Source organism: Mustela nivalis (assembly GCF_964662115.1).
Source record: "Mustela nivalis genome assembly, chromosome: 17".
In the NCBI taxonomy this organism is placed as follows: domain Eukaryota; kingdom Metazoa; phylum Chordata; class Mammalia; order Carnivora; family Mustelidae; genus Mustela; species Mustela nivalis.
This window is the reverse complement of record NC_139036.1, coordinates 5542780-5567356: the sequence shown is the minus strand read 5'-3', so window position 1 is coordinate 5567356 and position 24577 is coordinate 5542780. Positions and strand designations below refer to the sequence as shown.

Sequence of the window (24577 nt, the reverse complement as noted above, 5' to 3'; positions counted from 1 at the left end):
CCGCACGTGATTGGAGGCTCCCAGGTCCACGGCACAATCAGAATCCCCCTCTTCCCTGGAACTAAAGGGTCCGAAGAGGGAAAACGTTTCTCAGCTGATACTAAGGTGGCCCCGGGTGGGGTGGGGGGCGGATATCTACCTCACTCCAGCCTTCTGGTGCGTATTCAAAGCCAAACTCCGCCCTTTAACACCGCCCTTCTTGTTGCTGATGGGCATCCCGCTGAGGGTAGTTTCTCGTACACAAAGCAGCTCATGATTCTTGGGATCTTGTAAAGCGTAGGGAACGGGGTTTTTTTGCACTAATACCATAACTGCTGAGGTAAACTTTTCCAATATGCATAAATGAAAGAGGGCTCAAATGTCCCACCCCCGGACCCAAGCCGCTTACAAAATCGAAATATATACTGCATGCATATGCACGTGTACAAAACTGAATCTAAGCAGCGAAATGCCCAGGGTCATGTGATCACTGCAGATTCCCCCCCGCCAAGCCCCAAGGTTAAGGCTGATGTCAGGATGTGGCTTGGGTCACAAGAATTTAGGAGGGTCCGCTGAGTAGCGGGCAGAGATTAGCTTCAGGACAGGATGAACTGGAGCCACAAGGACTCCAAAGTGGGGGGCGGGGGTCAGACCTCCGACCCTGGGACTCCCCCATAGAAGCCATATGGAGAACGAGGCAGCAGGAAGGACCTCCCGTGTCCGTGGGTCTGCCCCGATGTCCCCCTGCCCACTGGCTGCAGTATGTGGAGTGACCACCAGATGTCACTGTGGCTCCAAGCTGATTCTACATCCACCTCTCTCTCCGTGGTCACCCCGCACAGCACAGGTGTAATCCCGCAAATTTCCAGGCAGTTCCCAGTCTCTGATGAGCATTCCCCCTCTGTGAACGTGTTTGGACTTCAGGAACCTTGAGTCACTGGCACGGCTGACAAGTCCACAGATGAGGAAATTCAGGGTGACCGTGCTCTGTGAGATACTCAGGGCAGAACTGGGACAGCTCAGGGTGGGTTACGGGACGGGACTGATTCAGAGTCATGGAAGCCAGAGACCATCCCAGACCACAGAGTGATGCCACAGGACCCCTAATCCCCCCAGCCCTAGTCCCTTCCAAATGTGAGGGTTAACATGAGGTCACACTGGGGTAGGGCGCACCCCTAATTCAATGAGACAGTCATCCTTATGAGAGCCGTGTGCAGACACACAAGAAGAATGACACATGATGACCAAAACAGACTGGAACGCTAGAGCTACAAGCCAAGAAACCGGCAACTGCCAGGAGCGACAATGAGGCAAGGAGGAAAGAGCTCTCCCCTACGGGTTTCGGGGGCAGGGGGAGGAGGGGGAGGACGGCCCTGACACCGCCTTGATTGCAGACTTCTGGACTCCTGTATTGTCTCACAATACATTCCCGCTGTTTAAAGCCCCCCAGCTTGTGGTAATTTATCCCAGCAGCCCTAGAAAACGAATACACCCCACTTGAGTGCACAACTGCTTCCAACCTGGGTCTTGACTGATAACCAAAGCCCAGAAGAAATCTATGAGCCTCCTCGGGGAAAGTCAAGAACCAGAGGACATCGGGCCAATCTCTCCAGGAGATGCAAGCATCCTTGTAGGTATGCTTACCACTAAGCCCAAAGAACTACCAGATCTGTATGTCATCAGAGTCAAGTAGCGCCTAACCAGAGGGCCCTACTTGTTCCAAGGTTGCTAGTGGGGATTCCAGACACTAAAATAAAGCCCTGTAGGGGCTCAGCTGTCATCTCCAGAATATTCCAAGCACATATACTCAGTGATATCAGCAGAGGAGTTGGCTGCAAGGGCAGGGCTGAGGATTCAGGGTCAGAAACAGAGAGCCTGGTGCTCTTCCTGAAGTTGGAGCATCCAATCAGCATGGTGGGTGGGTCCAGGGCAGGAGGACAGACTCTAAATTAGCTGCCCAGCAGCAACCAGGCAGATGTGGTCTCCTGAGCCAGGAAGGACCCCACTAGCTGCCACCCTGCCTCCCTCAACCTTCCTGGAAACACGTGGGTCTTCTCAGACTTGGAATTCCTCACCAGAATAATTGATAGGTTGATGGAGACACAGGAAGGGACCAAAGTGGGTCCCCTTGGTCGTCCTGGGCCTCTCATACTTGTTACCACCCCATCTCCCATTTGAATCCTTGAGAATTCAGCAATGACTTTGTGGGTTATGTGTGGCATAAATGCAACTCAAACATCTACTCACCTAAGTAACTGGAAAGCCTATTTCAGGCATGGCTAGATCCAGACAACCAAATGGTGCCACACCACCAGGATTCAGTCTTTTTTGTTTGTTTGTTTCTGTGTGTTTTTATTTTTTTAAATTCCATTTCTCAGGAACATATTCTAATGGGTGGGCTTCACTCTCAACAGACTCCCCCCTTCATCGGGACAAGATGCAAATCAACAGCTCCAGGCTCACACTCTACCTGCTTAAAACCTAAATAAAGATTCTTCTTTCCCACTAGTTCAAACTAAGGTACTGACACCCACTGGTGCCATGTGACCATCTGGAAATTACCACGACGTGTTAGATTACCCAGGCCTGGGCCATGTGTCCATTTTAGAGCAGGAGGGGGTGGCGCAGCTCTGATGGGCAGAATGGGAAAGGGGTGGTTTACCCAGAGAAAGTGAAGATGTTCTTAAAAGATGAAAGCGAGAACACATTTTGCAGGCAAAATGGCCTTTCTTTGTACAGTTGGCCATTGAACATAGGGGCTGGGGGCACTGACCCCCACACAGCCAAAAAGCTACATAAAAAAACAAATCAAAACAAACAAAAAAAAGTAAAAAAAAAAAAAAAAGCTACACATAACTCTTTTTTTTAAATTTTTATTTTATTTTTATTATTCTTTTTAAAGATTTTATTTATTAATTTGACAGAGAGAAATCACAAGTAGATGGAGAGGTAGCCAGAGAGAGAGAGAGAGGGAAGCAGGCTCCCTGCCAAGCAGAGAGCCCGATGCGGGACTCGATCCCAGGACCCTGAGATCATGACCTGAGCTGAAGGCAGTGGCTTAACCCACTGAGCCACCCAGGCGCCCCTACACATAACTCTTGACTCCTCCTCAGACTTAACTACTAAAGCCTCCTATCGACCGGCAGCCTTACTGATAGCACCATCAATTCACACAGCATTTGCATGCTATATGCATTCTCTACTGTATCCTTGCATAAAGTAAGCTAGAGGGAAGAAAATGTTAGGAATCGTAAGAGGAAGTCCATTTATGGCGCATTCCACTTCCCCCTCTGCACTTTTCTGTCTTGGGGGTTTTTCTAAAGTGTAAGAATGCTTTCAGCCCTTGACGATGCTATCCAGAATTGTAGAGGAGTTAATGTCCCCAGAGGGACAGGGTACAGGAATTGGCAGGCAATGAGGGGCAAATGGGAGACACATTCTATGGGGTTCCTGCAGGTTCTGGAACACGAATGAACCCAGCTGCTCACAGGGGAACCAGCTCCATAAAGTGCACTCTACTGGCTTTTCCTTCTGCCTTTCCCTGTCCCCCAACTCCCTGCTTCCTGGGGTCACCATTACCGCCCCCTCCTAGTCCTTGTCCCAGGCTCTGTCTTCAGGCAAACCCCAGCTAAGACTACAGGCTTTTTGGAAGGTGGCTCTGTTTGAAGACAGAATATCAGAAAACAGAATATCGGGGATTCATGGTTGACAAGAGATTGAAATGTACTCAGACTCGTTCATGTAAAAAGGAAATTTATTGAATAAGGGAAAATTTTCTCAAACATCAATCACCAGTGTTCTTTACAGCTGTAGTTTGGGGGGATTCCATTCTCTTTCTCTCTCTCTCTCCCCCTACAGAGTGTTTTGTCTGATTCTTTTTCTGTATCTGCCCCATTTTCTCTTCTCTTTGTCGGCTCTCTTCCTCTGTGTATTCAGGACTTCTGCTCCCAAGCAGCTCTGGCTGGTCCCAGCCCTTGATTTGCTGCGATGTCAAATCTGACCCTAAATGCACAGAATTTCAGAGCTTGATTCTCCAGAGCGAGCTGGGTCTCTCAAACGCCCCTCACTTCACGACAAATTTCTGGGGTAGAAAAACTGACCAGCTTGAGTTTGGGCATAAACACATGTGATGAAACTCTGGAGGAGGCAGAAAAGGGTCTGAGGACATCCCTAGAATAGTTATCCCTGTGCTGGGCAGGAGTGGAGATGTGACCAGGCAGAGGAACCATGACTACAGAGATGCTGGTCAAAGTGGCATTTTTCAAGCTGAGTGGTGGGACCGTAAGCAGCTTTATTCTTCCTCAGACTGTTGGCATAGGTAATTTACACTTCTGTGTTTATGATCTAGCTTACCATTTCTACACCTGAAAGACAACACTCTTTTTTTTTTTTTTTAAGATTTTATTTATTTGAGAGAAAGATCACAAGTAGGCAGAGAGGCAGACAGAGGGAGGGAGAAGCAGGCTCCCTGCTGAGCAGAGAGCCCGATGCGGGGCTCGATCCCGGGACCCTGAGATCATGACCTGAGCCGAAGGCAGAGGCTTAACGCACTGAGCCACCCAGGTGCCCCTGAAAGACAACACTCTTGTGTCCAGTGCGTACATAACGCATTGTTGTGTTGATGCCCATGAGAGTGGTGGCCCCAGTTCTCCAGACAGAGACAATCTCTGAGGAGACGGAAGGACGTTGGAAAGGGGGTTGAGGACAGACAGCCCAAGTCTGAATGATGCCTCTCAATCTTCGAATTCCAAAGGCTTGCAGGAGTGTGGCCGGACAGATGTGCAAAGCTACATAAACAAAAGGGTCCAGAAGGGGTCCGCCTCCACGGCGTACTGGTTGGGTGATGGGGGGCACGTTCTGTGGCTTTTGCAACATTAGTGCCATTGGCAAAATGGGGGCAAATCTAGTGCTTATTTTCAGAGCATCTTTTTAGGGAGACACATAAGGTGCTTGACTATCTGAAGGTGAAGGGGTACTCATGACAAGGGTTCAGCCCCAAGCCATCCGTGTCAGAGAGCCGTTCTTACGTCAAGCGGGCGGCTGCCTCTGGGCCATACATCTGAAATAGAGGGGTCATGTAAGTCAGGATGAGAAAGGGTGCTGTAGGCTAGGGTTCCCGGTGATGGGGACAGATGGCCTCTGACACCCGCCTGATCTCCCCTCCCCAGCTCCGGGGTCTTGTTACGTCTTGTTCTGGAAAATCAATCTATCACAGTGCATTGGTGAAAAAGATAACCTAAAGAAAAGTTGGGGGCACCTGAGTGGCTCAGTGGGTTAAAGTCTCTGCCTTTGGCTCAGGTCATGATCCCAGAGCCCTGGGATCGAACCCTGCATCAGGCTCTCTGCTTAGCGGGAAGCCTGCTTCCCCCGCCTGCCTGCCTCTCTGCCTCCTTGTGATCTCTCTCTGTTAAAAAAAATAAATAAAATCTTTTAAAAAAAGGAAAAAGAAAAGTTGAAACTAAACTAAACCAAAACAAAACTGCGACACTAACTTGAACAAGTACCAAGAAATACTTTTATTATTTCCATGTTTTATCTGAAATAGTGTCAAGTGAGAATCTACGATGTGCCAGACTTACAGATATTGAGGTCATGGTCTCAGAGATCCCAACAGACATGACCGCCGAAGATTGACCAAAATGCCTATATCAGGGTGTCCATTAATTTTATTATTTTATAACTAACTTTCCCACTTCTTTTTCCTTTTTATATAATTATCAACTGGATACAAGTTCATTCTGGAAAAGTCCCGTGCAGCAAAGTGTAACATTGAAAATGGAACCAACCCCCACTACCTCTCAGAATCCTGGCTCTTACACACACAATTAAGGAAATACACAGTTAAGGAAGAAAAACAGCCAAGCCATGGGTAGATGCTTTCCAGTCTTTCCTTTATTTTTTTTTAAGCATCATACTATACCATACTGTTCCACAGCTTTTTTTTTTTTTCTTAGAGGTTTATCCTGGTCATCTTCCCCATGTGTATATAATAAGGGTCCACTTCCTTCTCTTCTTATAGCTGACATGCTGAAAATCCCTTTAAATATTATTTTGTAAAGGTAATACATCAAACCCGGGCGGGGGGGGGATAACATAACAGAAGGTTATAATATGAAAAATAAATATCTATATCTTATCTCTAAGCTCACAATTCCAATCCCTGAGGTGGCTACATTTTCTGTAAATTATTTGACTAAAGTATGTGATACACTTGGAGAAAAGTGCACAGAGCTTAAGCAGACAGGTCAGTGGGTTTGTGCAAGAGGAAGACACCTACTCAACAGCACCCAGAAGAAAAAGCAGAGCATTACCAGTACCTCTAAAATGCCCACTGATGGTGCCCATTTATCTCCATCCCTTTTTTAAATAACAAAAATTGATACTGAACATTTCAAAGTTAAACAAAGAAGTATAAAAAGTCCGAGTGTAACTGACTCAGAGTATAATGGAGAACTTACAGCCGTACGCCTCAGCCCTTCCGTTCTCCAGATGCCACATCGCAGAGGCACGAACTCTCGCCTCTTTGAAGCTTCCTTAGTCTTCTGATTCTTACCATTGTGTCGACCCATCCTAGGTCAACAAGTCACATTACACGGATGTGACAAATCCCATTCATAGAATGACATTTATTTAAACCCAAAGTGAGCCACTTACTATAATTGAGAGTGTGTTTTTGTGAAAAGGGAAAAACAGAACAAAGATTCCAGAAACACATCCACTTACCATGGCCCATTAGTTTCAGAATGAGCTTCAAAAGCAACTCAAAGGAGAAAGGATAGTCTTTTTCAACAAACACTGTTAGAATAGTCAAACTCTGTATGCAAAAAAAAAAAAAAAAAAAAAAAAAGGAACCTCAATTGAAATTCTCATACTTTATACAAAATTAACCCAAAACGAACTCTAGATTAAAAGGTCAAACTATAAAACTTTTCATTACATGAAAACAAAATCTGAGGGACCTAGGGGTTAGGCAAAAAAGTTTTTTTGACGTGATGAAGTTGGACTTCATCAAAATGAAAACATTTGCCTTGTGAATGACAATTTTAAGAGAATGAAAAGACAAGCCAGAGTTTGTGTTAAAATGTTTGCAAACTGTGAATTCCACAAAGGATTTGTATCCAGCATATATCAAGAACCCTCAAACTCAACAATAGGAAAACAACCAATTCCAAAAGTGGACAAAAGACTTGAACAGATACTGAATCAAAGAATATATATGGGTAACAATTAAGTCCATGAAAAGTTGCCCATCGCCACCAGCCATCATAGTCTTGCAAATTAAAATCACAAAGAAATACCACTCTTTACCTATTAGAATGGCTAAAATTAAATACACAGTCTTGAGTGCTGACAAGGATACAGAGCAACCAGAATTCTCAGACATTGCTGGTGGGAATACAAAATGGCGCAGCCACTTTGGAAAACAGTTTGACAGCCTCTTAGAAGCTAAACCATGCATACACCATGTGACCCAATGATCCCACACCTGGGAATCTGCCCTCAAGAAACAAACTTATGTTCATACAGGAACCTGTACATGAATGTTTATAGATGCTCTGTTTAGAACTGCTTAAATAAGGGAGCAATCCAACTTTCCTCAACAGGTGAATGATCAAACAGTTGTAGCTCATCCATACAGGGAAACACTATTCAGGAAGAAAGGACCCAACTATTGACACATGTAGTAGGCAGTAGCTTAAACAAATCACAAAGGCATTTTAAGTGGAAAAAAAGCTAGTCTCAAAGCTTGCCTACTGGAAGAGTCCCTTTATATGACCTTCTCAAAAAAATACAACTATAGAGAAGAAATCAGTGATTGCCAGGGGTTGGAGGGCATTTGGGAAGAGGGAAGGAGAACTCTGAAGGGATAACACAAGAGAGATTTTGGGGGCTGACTGGGGTTGTTCTGCATCCAAACTGTGGTGGTGATTTCGTGAACCTGTACATGGTTAAAACCCACAGACCATTCACATATCCCATAAAAGTTCATTTTACTGCATGAAAACTCTTAAATTTTGAAGAGTGAACCTAAAGTTCTAGCTGATGAATAACTATTGTAAGCAACAGTTGATCTGACCCAACTGTCACATGACATAACAACTATATTTCATTAGTACTATGGTTTTAAAAAATATCTTCTTATGGGAAAAAATATATGGCTGCCAAGTGGACTATGACATAAGATGCCATCAACGTGAGACATATCCCAGTGTCAGAGATGGTAAAGTGTGAAAACAGGCATGCCCAGAACCAATAAAATACAGTATTTCTTTGAATGAAGAAACTATTGCTCAAAGTCATTTATAGGGAAGCATGCTAGATAGGGTTTTCCTCTATGGCTCCTCATGATCCCAAAGTCATCTTGGACAAGTTATATTCCCCTTGCAGATGTCCTTGCTGTAACTTTGCTCCCTCTTTTCCCTCGATAGAGAATAGCATTTGGAGGGGTAGCAAGTCATATATTTAGAATGTCACTCACCCTTTTCTGATACCTGACTCCAGCTGCCTGCTCCCTAGACAAAGAACAGGGAAGGTGGTGAGAACTCCCATGGTGTGAAATGACATGAGGCCAAGCAGAGGGCCAGGCTCTCCTATAAGCCTGAAGATCTGTCCACTTATGCAGAGGGGCTGGATGGCCTAGCGGCTGAGATCATCTGTGGTAGGCACAGTAAGACCAGGGCCCTTGGCCTCTTCAGGGTTGTATGATCTCAGGCAAGTCTCTTGGCCTCCCCAAACCTCCACCTCCTCAGCTAATTTTTTTTTAAATTATGGTAAGAACAGTTCACAGTTTGTTCAGAGATCTACTTTTTAACAAATGCTTAGGGTATATATAGAATTGTTGGGAGATAGGGACAATGTTGTACAGCACTTCTCTAGGGCTAATTCCTCCTGCTCAAAGGAGGCTTTATGCCTATTGATTAATACATCTCCATTTCCTCTTCCCCAGCTCTTGGTAATTACCATCCTCTCTGTGATTCTATGAATTTGACTATTTTAGATACTTCACATAGGGAAATGAAAGTTCTTGCTTCTTGGGGACAGATGCAAGGATTAACATTGATGAATAATACAAGAAGAGTAAATAAATGTGCTTGCTTCTACAAAACTTGCCAAAAAGTGTTCCAGGTATAGACACAAAAGGCTATATATGGCAGGGTTGGGGGATGGCTGATCTTACATGTCGACTTGGCTGGGCCATGGGGTACCCAGAGATTTGGTCAGATCTTATTCTGGGTGTTCCTGTGAGGGTGTTTTTGTATGATAATTACATTTAAATGGACTCTGATTAGAGTAGATCATCCTCCATAACGTGGGTGGGCCTTGCCTAATCAGTTGAAGACCTAACTAGAACTAAAAGCAGTCCTCTCCAGAACCAGTCCCCAGCTTCTGAACTTGACTTGAACTTCTTTCCTGAGTCTCCAGTGTGCCATCCTACCCATTAATGTGAGCCACTTTCTTGAAATAAATCTCTTCCCATATATATACATTTTATTGGGTCTGTTTCTCTGGAGAACACCGATTCACAAAATGAGAAAACATCTGTAAGTCAAAGAAGAGTTCTCTTTCACTTCATCCCTTAGTAAAGGGGTATATTCATAGTATACTAGCAATAATATATACTTAGTAATCTACTAGTGACAATATGGAATGATATTTTCCCAAGGAGTGCCTACAAAGAGAAAGTAAGATCTGAGCATACAGGGCAATGCACCCATACAGGGCAATGCGCCAAGAAAAGAGAAAGAGGGGAAAGAGAAGGAAGAAGGTGGAGGTGTTGAATCTTAGCACAGGTAAGAGCTCCTTGAGGACTGCAAATCCTAACTCCTTACAAGAAACCCAGTATGACCTCTCAGGTCACTCCTCGGTGAGACAGCCTATCCAAGTGAAAACTAACAAAAAGGGTGTCATTTCAGGAAGCCAGACGTGTCTTCATGTCTGTTTTTTCCCCTTGATTCTAGTTTAATCATCAAGAGCAGTTCAGAAGAAATGGAATCCCTCTTCCATATGGTACCCTTTCAATAACTGAACACTACTACCATCCCAGCTAATGGTTCTCCAGGCTTTGTTCAAAATCTCCAACTTCTCCAACCCTTCCCCATACAACATGGTTTCCAATCCTCTCACCACCCACCTTTTGAATATGGTAACAATTTTCTAATGTTCCAGGAGCTCAAGGCATGGTCCAAAAGTGGTTTCACTAGTTCAGAAGATGCAAGGATGCTTCTGCCTATACCAAGCTGTGCTTATGGAATTGACTTTTGAAACCTAAAACTAAGCCTACATACATGGATCCATGCTACATTTCACCTTGGAGATTGTGTCAGCTTGTAACTGTTGAAGGAAAAAAAATGTCTGCAAAATTGCTCTGTGCCTCCATAGAGCTATAGATAAAATAAGCCAGAAATGGGCAGCAAAATGGCTTGGGCCCCATAGGATTTCTGTCTTTATTTGATGCCACAGTTGAGATCATGACCAACATAATAAATACTCCTTTTAAAAGCTTTCGGTATTTTCTTTCTTCCTTTCTCCATTCAGTATCAGAATGGTTGGCCCTCAATCCCATTCTCCTCTCCATGTACACCTGTCACAATCATCTTTCATCTGGATCACATTTCATCTGTCAGTGGGTGACTATGGGCAAAGCCAATAAGCATGCCCTTTATATAGCAGTGAATGGGCTGGAGGGGGAAAGATGCATTCCAAACTCCCTTCTAATGCTATGGTCCTCTAGATCTGTGATCTCTTATGTCCCAGTATCTGTTTGACAAGCTCCTCCCATCCACCCACCCAAATCTACTCACTGGTCAGAAACATCTGCTGCCCTCTTGGCTCCCACAAGGGTCCTCGAGCCAAATCTAACCAGGTTGTGGGTCAGAACAGGAATTTTGTGTCCTCTCTTCTTTTGGGTGGTCTGAGAATAATCACAAGATATCGTTTAGAGTGGATGAATGGTTCTAGGCATACTAACATTCTAAAGAAAGCTGATCCAGTGGATCTGTCTACTTAGAATACCAGCTTGAATCCAATCAGTAGTTTTTTTTTTTTTTAAGTTTGGGGAAGGTTGGTAGAATTTAATAATGCATCTTTGGGTCTTCATAATGACATAGAGCTAGACTGACTGGATATTTTACTTGTCAATAACCTAAATTAAATTATTTCATGGATGAAGCTCAAAGAGGCAAACCTGTTGGGAGACAAAGGACTTGATCTGAGCTCAGTCACCCATTCACTGTGCAGCCCTGGGCAAGTCACATGAACTTTCTGGTTCAATTTTCCTCATCTACAGAACAAGAGCCTCAGAGCAGACTTACCCTCAAGGCCTCTTCCAGCCCATGGTCTCCCTGTTAACAGAATGAGGAGACAGGCCACAAACCAGCAGAAAATATTTGTAAATCACCTACCTGAGGGAGAACTTGTATCCAAAAATAGCTCTCAAAATCAAAATCAATAGCTCTCAAAACTCAACAAAAATACAAACCACCCAATTCAAAATGAGTGAAATGTTTGAACAGACACTTTACCCAAAGAGATAGAAGGTAGTTAAACAAGCATGCGAGAAGACTTTTAACATCCTAACACAACAGGGAAATCAAAACCGAAGTGAGATACCACCCCCCACATAACAGAACAGCTATACTTAAAAAGACTGGACCATACTAAGATTGGTGAAGATACAGAGCAACTGGAACTCTCATCCCCTGCTAGTAGAAGCAGAAGATGCTACAACCACTTTGGGAAACAGTACCACCATTTCTTAAAAAGTTGAAACATGTACTTCCCATTTGAGCTAGCCATTCCACTCCTATGTACTTCTCCAAGAGAGAGGACAGAACATATCCACCCAAAGACTTATACACAAATATTTACAGCAGTTTTAGTAACAACCAAAAAAGTGGAAACAACCCAAAGGTCGACCAACCAGATGAATGGATAAACAAATTGTGGCATACCCACGCAAGGGAATACTACCCAGGCATAAAAACAAGTCAGTATCGACCCATGCATTGATGTGGATCAATCTCAAAAAATTATACTGAATGAAAGAAGCCATAAGTGCATATTGCATGATTTTTTGAAAAATATAGAATTCTAGAAAATGCAAGTTGCATTCAAGAATTCAAGAAAGGGGCAGCTGGGTGGCTCAGTGGGTTAAGCCTCTGCCATTGGCTCAGGTCATGATCTCAGGGTCCTGGGATCGAGACCCGCATCGGGCTCTCTGCTCAACGGCGAGCCTGCTTCCCTCTCTCTCTCTCTGCCTCTCTACCTCTTATGATCTTTGTCAAGTAAATAAATAAAATCTTAAAAAAAAAAATAAAAGAATTCAAAAAATGCAGTGACCTAAGTAACAGAAAGTAGATGGGTGATTGCTTGGGGAAATTACAAAGGGATTTGAGGCTAATTTTCGGAGGGATAATACATTTATCATCATGATGGTGGTTGAGAGTTTCGTGGAGATAGATGTATACACACATACACACACACACACACACACACACACATATGTGGATGGACAGAGCTTTGGCATTAATGGCAATTTTGAGCTGGTAGGATTTCTAAATTTTTGTTTATCTGTATTTTATAATAATATAAAATGCACATGACACTACTCTGGGGGCAGGAAGATTTGTTTTATTAAAATGAAGTTAGAGCCTCAAGAATTATTTTCATGAGTGTGCTTCAATTTAAATGAGTTCCTGGTTGGAACCATGGATCAGTGTTGTCTTGTGTCTGTCTACTAACCTGGGACATTGACCTTGATCCAACATGGAGTAAAACCAGACCACAAAAGATGTACACTTGCTTCCAGTGGCACATTTACTATTCCGGGGTAAGCAAGATGTGTGTATTGCACACACACACATGCGCACGCGCGTGCGTGCACACACACACACACACACACACACACGGTCCCTCATTCTCTCTGAGGTTGAGCAAGAAAACTGCAGCCTCTGTCCCTTGCTGGGATCATGGCATGCTGGACTCAGGGGGGTCCAAGAGCCCCTTATTTAACTCGGTACTTAGACCTCTCCCAGTAAAACTACAGTGGGGGTTCTCAAGGTGTGGTCTTCAGAAAGGCAGCATCACCCAGGACTTCGTTAGAGATGTGAAATCTCGGGCTGTACCCCAGATCTGCTGAATGGGAATCTGGGAGGGCAGGGCCTGGTGATCTGTGTTAGAATGAGTCCTCCAGGTGATCTTGCTGAAGTTGGAGAAAACTGAACTATGCTAATGCTAACTGTGGCTAAAAAAAAAAACCCCAAAAAGCTAAAAATTAAAAAAAAAATAATCTAGAAGATTAAGAAGAAAATTAAAAAGAGCGTACATCAGCATTGCTCAGTCGCATTGCTCAGTCTTGGCACTACTGACACCTGGGGCAGGATAATTCTTTGCTGCAGGGGGGTGTCCTGTGCATCGTAAGATGATTAGCAACATCCTTGGCCTCTGCTTGCTAGCTAGTGGCCCAGCTCCCCTGCCTCAAGCTGTGGCAACTAAAAATGTTTCTAGAGATTGCTGATTGCCCCCAGGGTTGAAAACCATTGTTATACATAAAGGTTCACAGAGTTTGACTTTGACATTATGGAAGATATCTCACTTACCCTCCTGATGTGAGCTGATCCTAGAAACTCATCTCTACAAAAAGAGAACAACAGAATAGCTCAGTTACATGTGTCTTTTAGAGAAGAAATGAGGGGCTGGGGTGAAGGCATGGCCCTGCCTTCTTTCCCGCCCCCTTGAACTCATCGCCTTATCCCTCTCAGCTCACCTGGAGCCGGTCCGCCTGCTTTCTGAAGCTTTTCCCACCTATGCCCTTCCCAATTGTCCATCTGGCTCCCCGCCTCCAGACCTGGAAGGGAACTAAGAAAGAGTGGCGCCCCAAAAGTCAAAGAAAAAGTACTTTCCAGAAGGAATAGGGAGTCAGAGTGAAGCACCATAGGACCAGGACAGAATGAAAAGCATCGTGTCTGGCATTTACAGGAAGCCATCAGAAGACACCAACAATTTGACAAAGCCTTGGGTGTGGACGGCTGGTTTCAGCAGTTCGAAGGACGAAAGATGAGGGAGGGAAGAAGGGATGTGAGCAGGGGTGGGAAGTAGAGGGCAAGGATGGGGGAAGCTTTGCTGCCATGGCTCATAATCTACTTACCTTGACCTCGGGGCTCCCACTAGGGTCCTCGGTCCAAACCTCACCGTGCTGTGTGAGAGCACATGCCTCTCCTCCTTCCAGCAATGAACCATCTGTGCGGAGCAGTGACATGCCAGTGAGTCACAGAACTGGCTCCCCCACTCTACGGAGGCTGAGAGGAACTTAATACACCATCACTGATTTATATATGATTTCAGGAGACCAAGTGAGCTATAAAGTAAACTCCGTGTCTGTCTCCTGTTCCAGAATTCCACAACCCTCCCTTTATCTTGATGAGTTGCTTCCTGTGTGCTTCTTCAGGCAGACTTTGCATACAAACATATTTGCCATCAAGAAAGCACAATAAATCCTGCCCCACCACTGCAATGTACCTCATAAAAACCTCACAAATTGGACCCAAATGTTCACTGCAGAAGAATTTAGAAGAGAAAACTTAACTGTGAGAGAAGAATGTCTACATTCAAAGGGGTTTGAACTGGAACCCAGAGTAATCACCAATCATTTTCCAGCTGTTTTGTCATCACTCTTGTTTTCTTTGTGGCACACAAGGAAGCATTTACTTGGGTTTTTTGGTCTGTCTTCCTGACTAAAAGGCAGGCTTCATGAGAGAAAAGGCTTTTTCTGCCCTGACCAGTAGAGTATCTCTGAAGCCTAGAACTGTGTCTAGTACGTAGTATATAATCAATAAATGTTGACAGGATGGGTGGATGGATGGATGGGTGCATGGGTGGGTAGATGGTTGGATGGGTGGGTAAATTGTTGGGTGGGCGGATAGATGCATAGATGGATAGGTAAAGGGTGAACTGATAAACAGACAAATGGATGGGTGGGTGGAAAATGGGTAGACGGATGAATGGAGTGAAAACGTTACATGTCATTACCCACGTAATCACTGTACAAATCTCTCTCAGGTCTAATTATGCAACCCTATCTAGTAAAGGTCCCCCATGGTTCCCATTGTAATCTAATTCCATCCTAATTGAATGGAGAGTATTCAACTTAAAAAAACAAATACATGGACTCACTTTTTTATCTTTTGTTCCACACACCTCCTCACTAGGAAAAAGGGAAGTGGATCTGTTAGAGTATTTCCTTCTTTTGATGAGTCACGAGTAATTCAGAATGTGAAGCTACCTTTTCAAATCCACAGAATTACTTAAACCTAAGGTTTCTTGGTGAGAAGAACTTTGTCCAAGGTTCCCCCCTGATTCTGTAAACCCTGGAGGAGAGGGGGACCTCAGACCCATTCTATTTTCATATCCTGGCTTGGGACTGCCTGGCTGTCAGGAAGCGAGGCAACTATGGCCATTCCTAGAGGTTCCATCTAACAGAAGGGGGAGAGGGCGCAGGTCCCCCTCAGGTCATGTGTATTCAATAAGGACATGCTCATTTTTGACACAGATGCATTTTGAGGGTTTACACAATGAATAACCTGGTGTATGCATAAATATCCTCCCACTTTCTCTGTCCACAACGTAAATCATTTGAAAATTCCAGGCCAGCTAAGCGTTCTCGTTCATATGTTTTAAAAGAAAGCAATTCAAGCATTTGATCTGGCTAAAACCTTGGGACTGGTCTCTAGTGACTAAAAGGGGCCTCTTCCTCTCAGCTCAGCCACAAAGTCTCAGCTGGCCTCTCTTCAAAGCCCGTTCTTCACCCACCAGTTCTACTAACACCCTCCTGGTTATCTGTACTTCCCACTTAGAGACTCAACATGTTTCTGCAAATCCAAACAGAAAGCCAGTAAGACCATGCATCTGGTCCATCTGGACACATCTGGTGGCTTGATCTGTCTCAGAGGAAAATGCAGAGAGGGCAGGTAATGACTTAGAGGAGTAACAGGGAACTTGGCAAAGCAACATGGAGTGAGCAGAGGCAAATCTGGGTTAAGAGTCCCTAGGACCTCTCTCTCCTCAGCCACAGTTCCTCCCTCTGCCCTTCAGTTTGGGGCTAAATGCTTTCTAGCTCTTCCCATGAGAATGTAAGAATGAGCTCCCGATTAGGCTACAGTGATTCCTTTTAAATTCCTCTGCTGCACATTGTAAGACCCAAGAGATGCTGACCGTGCATGCACGTGCGTGTATTTGTAATGATTTTAAAAAGCCTAGATGACTTTTTGCCGAAGTTTTCCAGGATGTCCCTTGAGTGCCATCATTGTAGTACCTCTAAAGAGGTGTGTTTCCTCACCAGGAAGCCAAGGTCTTGACCATCTTCCTCCGGACCGCAGAGTAGATGCTCTCCAAGGACAACTTGACTTTTCTTATCTCCAAGGGCAGTGACTCATGGTACACACTCTGCATGTTTCTGAATGTGCTCGAGCCCCTTCCTTCTTGCAGGACTTTCCAGCATCCGTAGAAGTAACTGAAGATACCAAGGGGCCTTCCTTCCAGCATAAGAAAGGTGAGAAAGAATAAGGAGGGATCACAAGGGGGAAAAATATCTTTTCTGGTATTTTTTAAATTGAGCTATTTCTTATACACAATAAAGTACACAGACCATCCGTGTCCAGCTCAGTGAAACGTTACGTGTCGGTGCCCACATAATCACTGTACAAATCAAGATACAGAACGTTTCTCGCACCCAAGTGTGTTTCCTCCTACCTAGTCCATAGCTGTCTCCCAAAAGCAACCACCATGGATGTCTACTGCCCATGGATAATTGTTACCTGTTGAGTTTCATAAAAAGGAAATTGTAGAGTATACTTGGTGTGTGTGTGTGTCTTGCATCTTTTGCATACATGACTTTATGAGTCAATTCCACTTGTTGCATATGTCAGTACTTTGTATTTTTTTAACTGAAATATAGTTAACACCCAAGGCTACATTGGTCTCACAGGTACAACACAGTGATTCAATCTCTATACAGTACGCTATGCTCCCAACAGGGTATTGACCATCCGCCACCACATTATGCTATTACAATGCCACTGACTGCACCTTTCATCATTTTGAAGTATTGTTTTCATACTCTTTGGGTAAATATCCAGTAGTGGAATTCCTGGATCCATGGTATTTAATTTTTTGAGGAACCTCCATACTCCTTTCCACCAGCTGTGAATTCCCACCAGCAGTGCCCAAGAGTTCCTTCTCCACATTCTTGCCAACACCTGTTGTTTCTTGGGTTTTGAGTTTTAGCCATTCTGACAGGTGTGAGGTGGTGTCTCATATGGTTTTGATTTGCATTTCCTGATATCGAGTGATGTTGCCCAACTCTTCACGTATATGTTGGCCATCTGGATGTCTTCTTTGGAAAAAATGTCTAGTAGTTTGTGTTTCTGTTTTGTTTTGTTTTGCTGCAAAGTATTCCAGGAAATGAGCATTTCACAGTATATTCTCTCCAGGGATATTTTCTATTGGCCTGAAGTTGCATTTACTCATCTCATCATCTGCCACATCCTTTCTGCTCTTAAATCCACCTACTGAGTTCTGAGCTTCTGATACTGCATTTATGCTTCATTTTTAGAATTCCCATTTGACTATTTTTAAACAAAGACTCTAGTTTTCTGGTGTAATTTCTATTTCTTTTTTTAAAATATTTTGTTTATTTATTTGAGAGAGAGAGAGAGCATGAGAGGGGAGAAGGTCAGAAGGAGAAGCAGACTCCCACAAAGCTGGGAGCCTAATGCTCGATCCCGAGACTCTGGGATCATGACCTGAGCCAAAGGCAGTTGTTTAGCCAACTGATCCACCCAGGTACCCAATTTCTACATTTTTGAGTTAATTAGAGTTGTTTTCAAGTCCTTGCTTGCTCATCCTAATATGTTAATGGAAACTACATTTCAGATGGCCTCTGTTACATGGGTTTCATCGTGGCTTGCAGCTTAAAGCAATAAAATCCCAACCCAAACTGTTGAGCACCACCATCGAGAGAATTTCCAACAGAGTCTTCTGGTTCCTTCATAAATGAGCTATGGGCTCCTTCAGAGGTGAAATGACCCACCAAGTTTTTTAAATAAGCCAATTCTTGGCAGGTTAATGCACTGGCTCAGTTACGTTTGAGAACATCCTGATTGAGGTCACTCCGGGGCTTCCATGAGGCAGTTCTCAAATGAAAGGTGGCTATCATTTTGCAACTGTGGGTCAGGAAATACCAGAGTCAAGAATTTCTTCGTGTCTGAGACCACCCTTCTCTTTACCCAGGGCTCTATGACTTTAGATTCTCTGTCCTCTCAGCAAAGGCTCCCAGTCAGAATCCTCCCTACCTGGTTCAAATCTTTCATTTAGCTGTGGGTCTGATTCATGCATCTTGGTTTTCTAAAATAGAAAAAGACAATAGGTTATAAGATAGAAATCTTCCTCAAGTATAGCTTTTATTCTGTTGCTTCCTTGGTGCAAAGAACTCTTAGTGGATCCTCACTGCCCATCCCAGTATGCACAGACCTCCCTTTCAGATTTGTATTTAATTAATGTCTTACGCAAACCTACTGCTTCAGCTAAGCTAGCCTGTTCCCAAAACATCTCCAGTGTCACACGATGGCCTACATGGGACAATCCATCCTCACTCCCATACCGGAGTTCTGCATATTCCCTATAAAACTCCTCATCTGAGGGACAGTGTCTCATTCATCTCTGACATCCCAGGAAGTAACATAATGACCAGTACGCAGTGGGAACTCTAGATAAATCTCCACCATTATTTTGGGAGGTGTAAATACCAACATCATCTTGTTCTTTACTGAAAATGACTCTGAGATCTCAAACTCTGGATTCCACCCTCCCCCCCATCAGTAGGTCATCAGTGGATCACATGTTAGAGGGAGGTTATGTTCTAGAGCCAGTTCAAATTCTAATTAAGAATGGTCAAATTTATTATAAGGATGTGAAACAATAAATCTTGCATTCAGATTTAAAAAAAAAAAAAGGATTGTTGAATTTTCCCTCAAAAAATCTGCAAGTCACCCCTAAAAAAGAATGTTGATCATTTTAGGTGTATGATAACTTCTTTCAGGAAGTTCGACACAGCCCAAACAGCCAGCTTATCCTGACATTGTACTAAGTGGCTGTTTTTCAGCTGGGAAACACGGGAGATGCTTGGCTTATGTTCAGAAGCCATGGTGCATGAAAAATATATTTCCATTCATTTTTCATGTGTTGGGTTTTGTCTTCTTCTCTTGGAATGCATAGTTGCTTTCCCACCAATGACTCCACTGGGGTCCCTTACTTCCCCCCTTTGCCATTCTGCCTTTCCTTCTTGAACCTGCTGTTCAACAACATGGGGATCTGGGGCCAAGTTCTCAGTTTACTAGCTCCACCTCTGCTTTCCTTGTCTCTATTTGAAATCTTTCCAACGGTCCTACCACTTCCCTCCTCTTACATCCATCTTATCAATCTTCAAACCTATGTTTTCATTGATTTTCTTTGATACTGTAATTTCTTACTTCTTGGAACTCCCACAGCCCATCTGCTGGCTTCTACTATGGCACCTGGACAATTTTATTTTGCTCAAGTTGCAAATCATAGACTAGACTGCAATGCCTCGTGGGCAGAAAGTATATCCCATCCTGTTTTGTACCCCTTTCGGCACCCGGCATGGTGCCATGAACACAGCAGGTGTTCTACAGTGTTTGCAGAATGAATGTGAATTAACGACATATTAGGAAGCATATACACTGTGGTTTCAGGATGGAGCTCCTGGAACTGTAATAGAGATGCAGAGAGACCAACTGGAAGCTGAGGATTCTCTGCATAAGGAGTTAAAAACTTCAAAGTAGAAATGGAGGGAATGACAGATAGACACAAATGAACATCCTTGTGGTTGGAAACAGGGTGCAAAAGAGGGCATTGAGGTTTACACCTGGGTGTCTAAAGATTGAATTTACCATTTATAGAAGAGGGGCTATTTTTACATGCAGAATGGGAAGACCTGTGAGCTAAACATGTTGAGGACAGCAAGGTGAAAATGTCTAGCATGAACTCAGAAATAAGAATATAGTTTTCAGGCAAGGGACCTAGATCTGACTGTGGATATGGGAATCCTCTGTTGAAAGTGAAACAGAGGAGACCCTGAGAGAGTGTGGACACAAATGCAGGTGTACAAGGACTCATCCTTGTGAAAACCTTGGGGGATACAGGTGCGCACACACACACACACACACACACACACAAACATATATAACCAGGTAGCTTTTTAAATGTCTTGTTCACCTCTGAAGGTAGCCACCAGCCACATGGAGCTTTTAAAATTAAAATTAAAAATTCAGTTCTTGAGTCATGCCAGTCACATTTCAAGTGCTCAGTAACCACATGTGGCTAGTGGGTATCATACTGGACAGCACAGATAGATTTAAAATTCCCATCTCTGCAGTAAGTTCTAACAGACAGCTCTGGCCTAGACTGAAGGAAAAAAGAATGACAACTGGAACGAGAACTGTTGTACCAAGCTAAGCATACATTAGGGTTGGTTTGCTAAGTGAATATGCTAAATCTTAGCGCCTTTGCTATTTGCAGCAAAAACTTAAAAAAAAAAAACACTTTTTATTATGTAAGTGACAGATGGCTCCATGTAGAAAAATATTAAAAAGTTGGAAAGCAGAAAGAAAAAATTAGAAATCCAACCCCAACCTACCTACCTACCAGATCTAGCCATTGTTAACATTTTTGAGTCAAGCTGTCTGGTTTGGTCTTTTTAAATACTTACATCTGAATAATAATGGAAATCACATTATACATAAAATTTTGTAAACCACCTTGTTCACCTGAAAGTATATCATCAACATTTTCCCAATGATTAGCCCATTTTTAACCTGGAGCCATTTCCTAGAAGTGTAACTGCTAGGACACAAACATTTTAAAGACGTTTGTTATATCACACGATTTTATAGAAAAGTTTCACCAGTTTTCACTCCCAGCAGTAAACGTCTGAAAATTCTGGTCATCCTCTGCCTCTTCTAAGCCTTTTCCAAGGTCATTTTTTTTTAAGTTTTTATTTACACTTGATCTTAGCCAAAAGGCCAAGAAATGATATATTATTTTAGGTTTTTACTTAAATTCCAATTAGTTAACATATTTGTTGTTTGTTTTGGGTAGGCAATACAGTGATTCAGCACTTTCATACAACCAAGTTCATTTGATTGCTTCCTATCTTCGCCAGTTGTGCTCCAAACATTTTTTGTGATTATTGGCCAATTACATTTATTTTATGTAGTTTTTGTTGGCGCATGTACCTATTTTATTATTTGTCTGTTATTTATAAAACTGCACTTCATATATTAAATGTTGTCAGTCTACGTATGTAAAGACACAGAGGTAGAGCTTTATAGCCATCTCCCCAAGTTCTTTTAGCTTGCTTCTGATGTACAGAAAGTTTAAAATCTGCAGACCATCTAATGTTTGTCTTTTTCCTCCGACTGATCTTCCTTTGCTTTTCCTGTTAGATTTACCTAAGTGCTCAGCACTGTTTCCTTCTTCTAGTTCTTCTATAATGTCAGTGTTTGCAAAGAGTTATTTTGATACATGCTATCCATCCTACCTCACCATGTTCTTAAAGATGAATTAAAGAAAAATCATATTAAAACAGCAGTTAGCCATTATTTGCCCAAGTAGTCTTCTTACCACTCATTTAAAACTCCTCTCAGTTTGAGGTGATTGACTGACAAACAGGCTACTAAGAGTTAGAAGAAACTTGAACAAGAAAAGAAGTGACAAGAATAACATGGAATCAGTAAGGGTTACTGCAATATTTAATCAGTCCTTTCTTCCAGTAGGTCCTGCACTGGATAGGAAAATTTTATATATCCCATCCCTCTGCCAAGGCAGCTCACCTTTCTCCTATGGGGCATCACAAGAAGTAAGACCTAGCTTAGCCTTGGGTATCCTTCAGAGATGAGTGATGGGTAAGGGCAGCTGGGGGACTGAGGGCTATTACTGTGCTTGGTCTTCTGATTCTGGAAAGAGAAAGGATGCAACACTAATAGTGCTTCCAAGTCTGACTCGGTTAAAGAAAAGGACATACCCTGCTTGCTTATTTACTCAGTGTCCCCTCGTGGTACCCTCATCTCTGACATCCCCTGGAAAGTCACAGAGCACAGAATCTCCCAAATGACCACATGGGGGAGGGGCTCAAGCTCAGCCCCCAAATCAATCCTTTCAAACCCAACTTCCCACGGCTAGAATTTTATGTCCTACTGCTTGTTGGACAGTTGCTCTGTACCACAAATACAGGTCAGAGAATGTTCTGGGGCAAGGAATTTGTATCTTACACTGATAAATGACCCCACACTTCGGGGAAGATTTTCACACACATTCATGGAACGTCTCCTTGGACTAAATCTCCAAATCTCTACAGTTGGGGTTGTTGAGTTATCGCTATAGGGGACTACAGGGGATCACTCAATTCTTGTTCCCTAGTCCCAGGTATGGCCCTAACCAGCTCCCTGACTTAGATCCCATCACCCTCTAGGTCTTTGTATCCTCAGCCTGGCCCAGGATCCTGCCCCATGCATCCTACATCCACCTCGCCAACACCTGCCACCACTGCTGCTTGCTTTGAAGAGGATCACGCCTGCTGAGAGCATAAGAATGCAAACCCACACCGCCCCTGCAACAGCTGCGTCCAGAGCAGGCAGATGAAGATCTGAAGAATAAGCAGCCCATGGCACGGGCACCCCGTTCCTCAGTCCCATGCAAAATGAGGAACTGGTTAGGTCTGCATTTTCTTCTTTCTGACTATATTCACCTGTTGTGGACACAGGCTCAGGTCGTTCAACAGGTGTCTAGGGGAGAGCCTATTTTCCCAGGGAATGAGGACACAGAGAGTCAGGGGAAAAAACTCGTTCTGTTGTAGAGAGGGGATGTATTTGACTTTCATTATATTTGTAAAAACTCCTATTTGGAAATCACGGTAAACAAAAGAAATGGATTAACAGGTAGGTGACAGGAAATCCTCCAATCACGTGAAACTTAACTAGTTCAGAATGGTTCTTTGAGAAAGGCTTAGTCAAGCCCTTAAAGAATCACTTTAAGTAAGTTACTGGGGGAGAACCTAACATGCTGAGCCTCAGCCACCATCAGCCACGAGATCGATCCAATAAATGCACTGCAGTCCTTACTGCAGAGGACAGGTTACTTATCTAGTAGATAAGTAATCTGTTGAGGGGTAGCCTGACACGGGCCATCCCCCTAAACCCACTAAGACAAGGTACTCATTCAGCCACTCAGTCACCCTCCAACGCTTGCTTTATTTGGTGTTTACGAAAAGTACACGTAATCCATCTATCCTTGTTAAAGTGCGTGAGTGTGTTTCAGTATGGGTGCCTGTAGAGCTCTGACTGACTCCAGAGGACGGTGCGCCTATTGCATGGGGCCCCGCTATGCCCAGGTAAGGAAAAACATAGCAAAACCATAACTAGCTTCCTTGGAACTGGCCTGGACACTCAAGAACTAAAAATTATAATGAGCCATATACTCTCCTATCTTGAAAATAACAGGAACTCCACTATGGGCTACTCTTACCCTACAGAATTTTCTACAGCATTTGTATTTAAATAAAACACTCGGTTCTCTCTTGTCTTCCCCAATGGCAGGACAGATGGATGGATGGATGGATGAGCAGATAGATGACAGATCAGAGACTACAAAGAAAAGGGAGGGAGAGAGAGAACCAACCTCTTTCTCATTCTCCCATCCCATTATCTTCAAGTAAAGGCACTATTTCTTTGGCCAACAAGTCATGGACACTGGAACGGCTGCTGGTTCATAGTATTTCCACTTACCTTCTCCTTGGGTCTGGGAAGTATCTTCAGTCTAAAAAGGAAAACAAAAGACCCAAAAGAATTTGTTCTCCAAGGAAACCAGACAGCACTGGGGTTGGTGGCTCCTGTCAGCTCTGGGGACTCCTTCTCTCTCAGGATCCCAAGAGCAAAATGTGTCCAGATTTGGGCAAACCCATCTTCCCCTGCCTCTCCCGCCCTGAGCTCGTGGGAAAGATGTCCTACAAGGTGTGGTGTTGGGAGGGCAGGACCTGGGACAAGGAGCAATTCCACAAGTAGGTGTATTGGGAGAGGAAACAGATCTGGTTGCCTCTGGAAGAAAAGTGAGCTTTTGCCTCCAGCGGCCCCTCGTTGAAGACAGTAACACCACCCTCATTGGGGAACCCTCTTACCTCCAAGTAATGGGGAGGCCATTCGTGTCCCCTGAGTCAGACCTGTATTGTCTCTCCACTGGAAGATTAAAGAGAAAGAGAGGAGGAGGAAATGAACACCATCCTCCCTGTGCCCCTCTGAAAGAAAGAATCCCGAGTCAGAGGAATGTTTAAAAAAAAAAAATGCCCATCCAAGGAAAATCCTTCTGGGATTTGACATTCAGAGGCATGTCCCAAACAAGGTCAACTTATTTTTAAACATTATGTTACTTAAAAAAAAAAAAAAAAAAAAGCATCTGTAATATATTTCTTCAATCTCCAGATATTTTTTCAGATGAAGTACCTCTGTGTTTAAAGTAGTAACTACAACAGTTC

General features: G+C 43.6%; 1 protein-coding gene across 1 annotated transcript; it reads right to left on the bottom strand.

Moving 5' to 3' along the window:
* Positions 1-10212: 10212 nt before the first annotated feature.
* LOC309852047 (uncharacterized protein) lies at positions 10213-24284 on the bottom strand. Its single transcript, XM_082708243.1, has 8 exons — positions 24224-24284; positions 23835-23865; positions 18327-18378; positions 16313-16508; positions 15151-15181; positions 14126-14217; positions 13578-13611; positions 10213-10891 (listed from the first exon to the last, which is right to left on the bottom strand). Exons 3-8 carry the CDS (start codon positions 18367-18369, stop codon positions 10778-10780), a joined length of 510 nt encoding a protein of 169 aa, XP_082564369.1. The 5' UTR covers positions 18370-18378; positions 23835-23865; positions 24224-24284; the 3' UTR covers positions 10213-10777.
* Between the last annotated feature and the right edge of the window lie 293 nt (positions 24285-24577).

Coding starts and splice junctions, on each gene's coding strand:
- LOC309852047 (XM_082708243.1), bottom strand. CDS start 18,369: ATGCATGAATCAGACCCACAGCTAAATGAAAGATTTGAACCAG. Junction 14,218..15,150: donor GTGGAACAAAAGATAAAAAA/GTGAGTCCATGT, acceptor TGCTCCGCACAG/ATGGTTCATTGCTGGAAGGA. Junction 10,892..13,577: donor GATCAGCTCACATCAGGAGG/GTAAGTGAGATA, acceptor GATTATTCTCAG/ACCACCCAAAAGAAGAGAGG.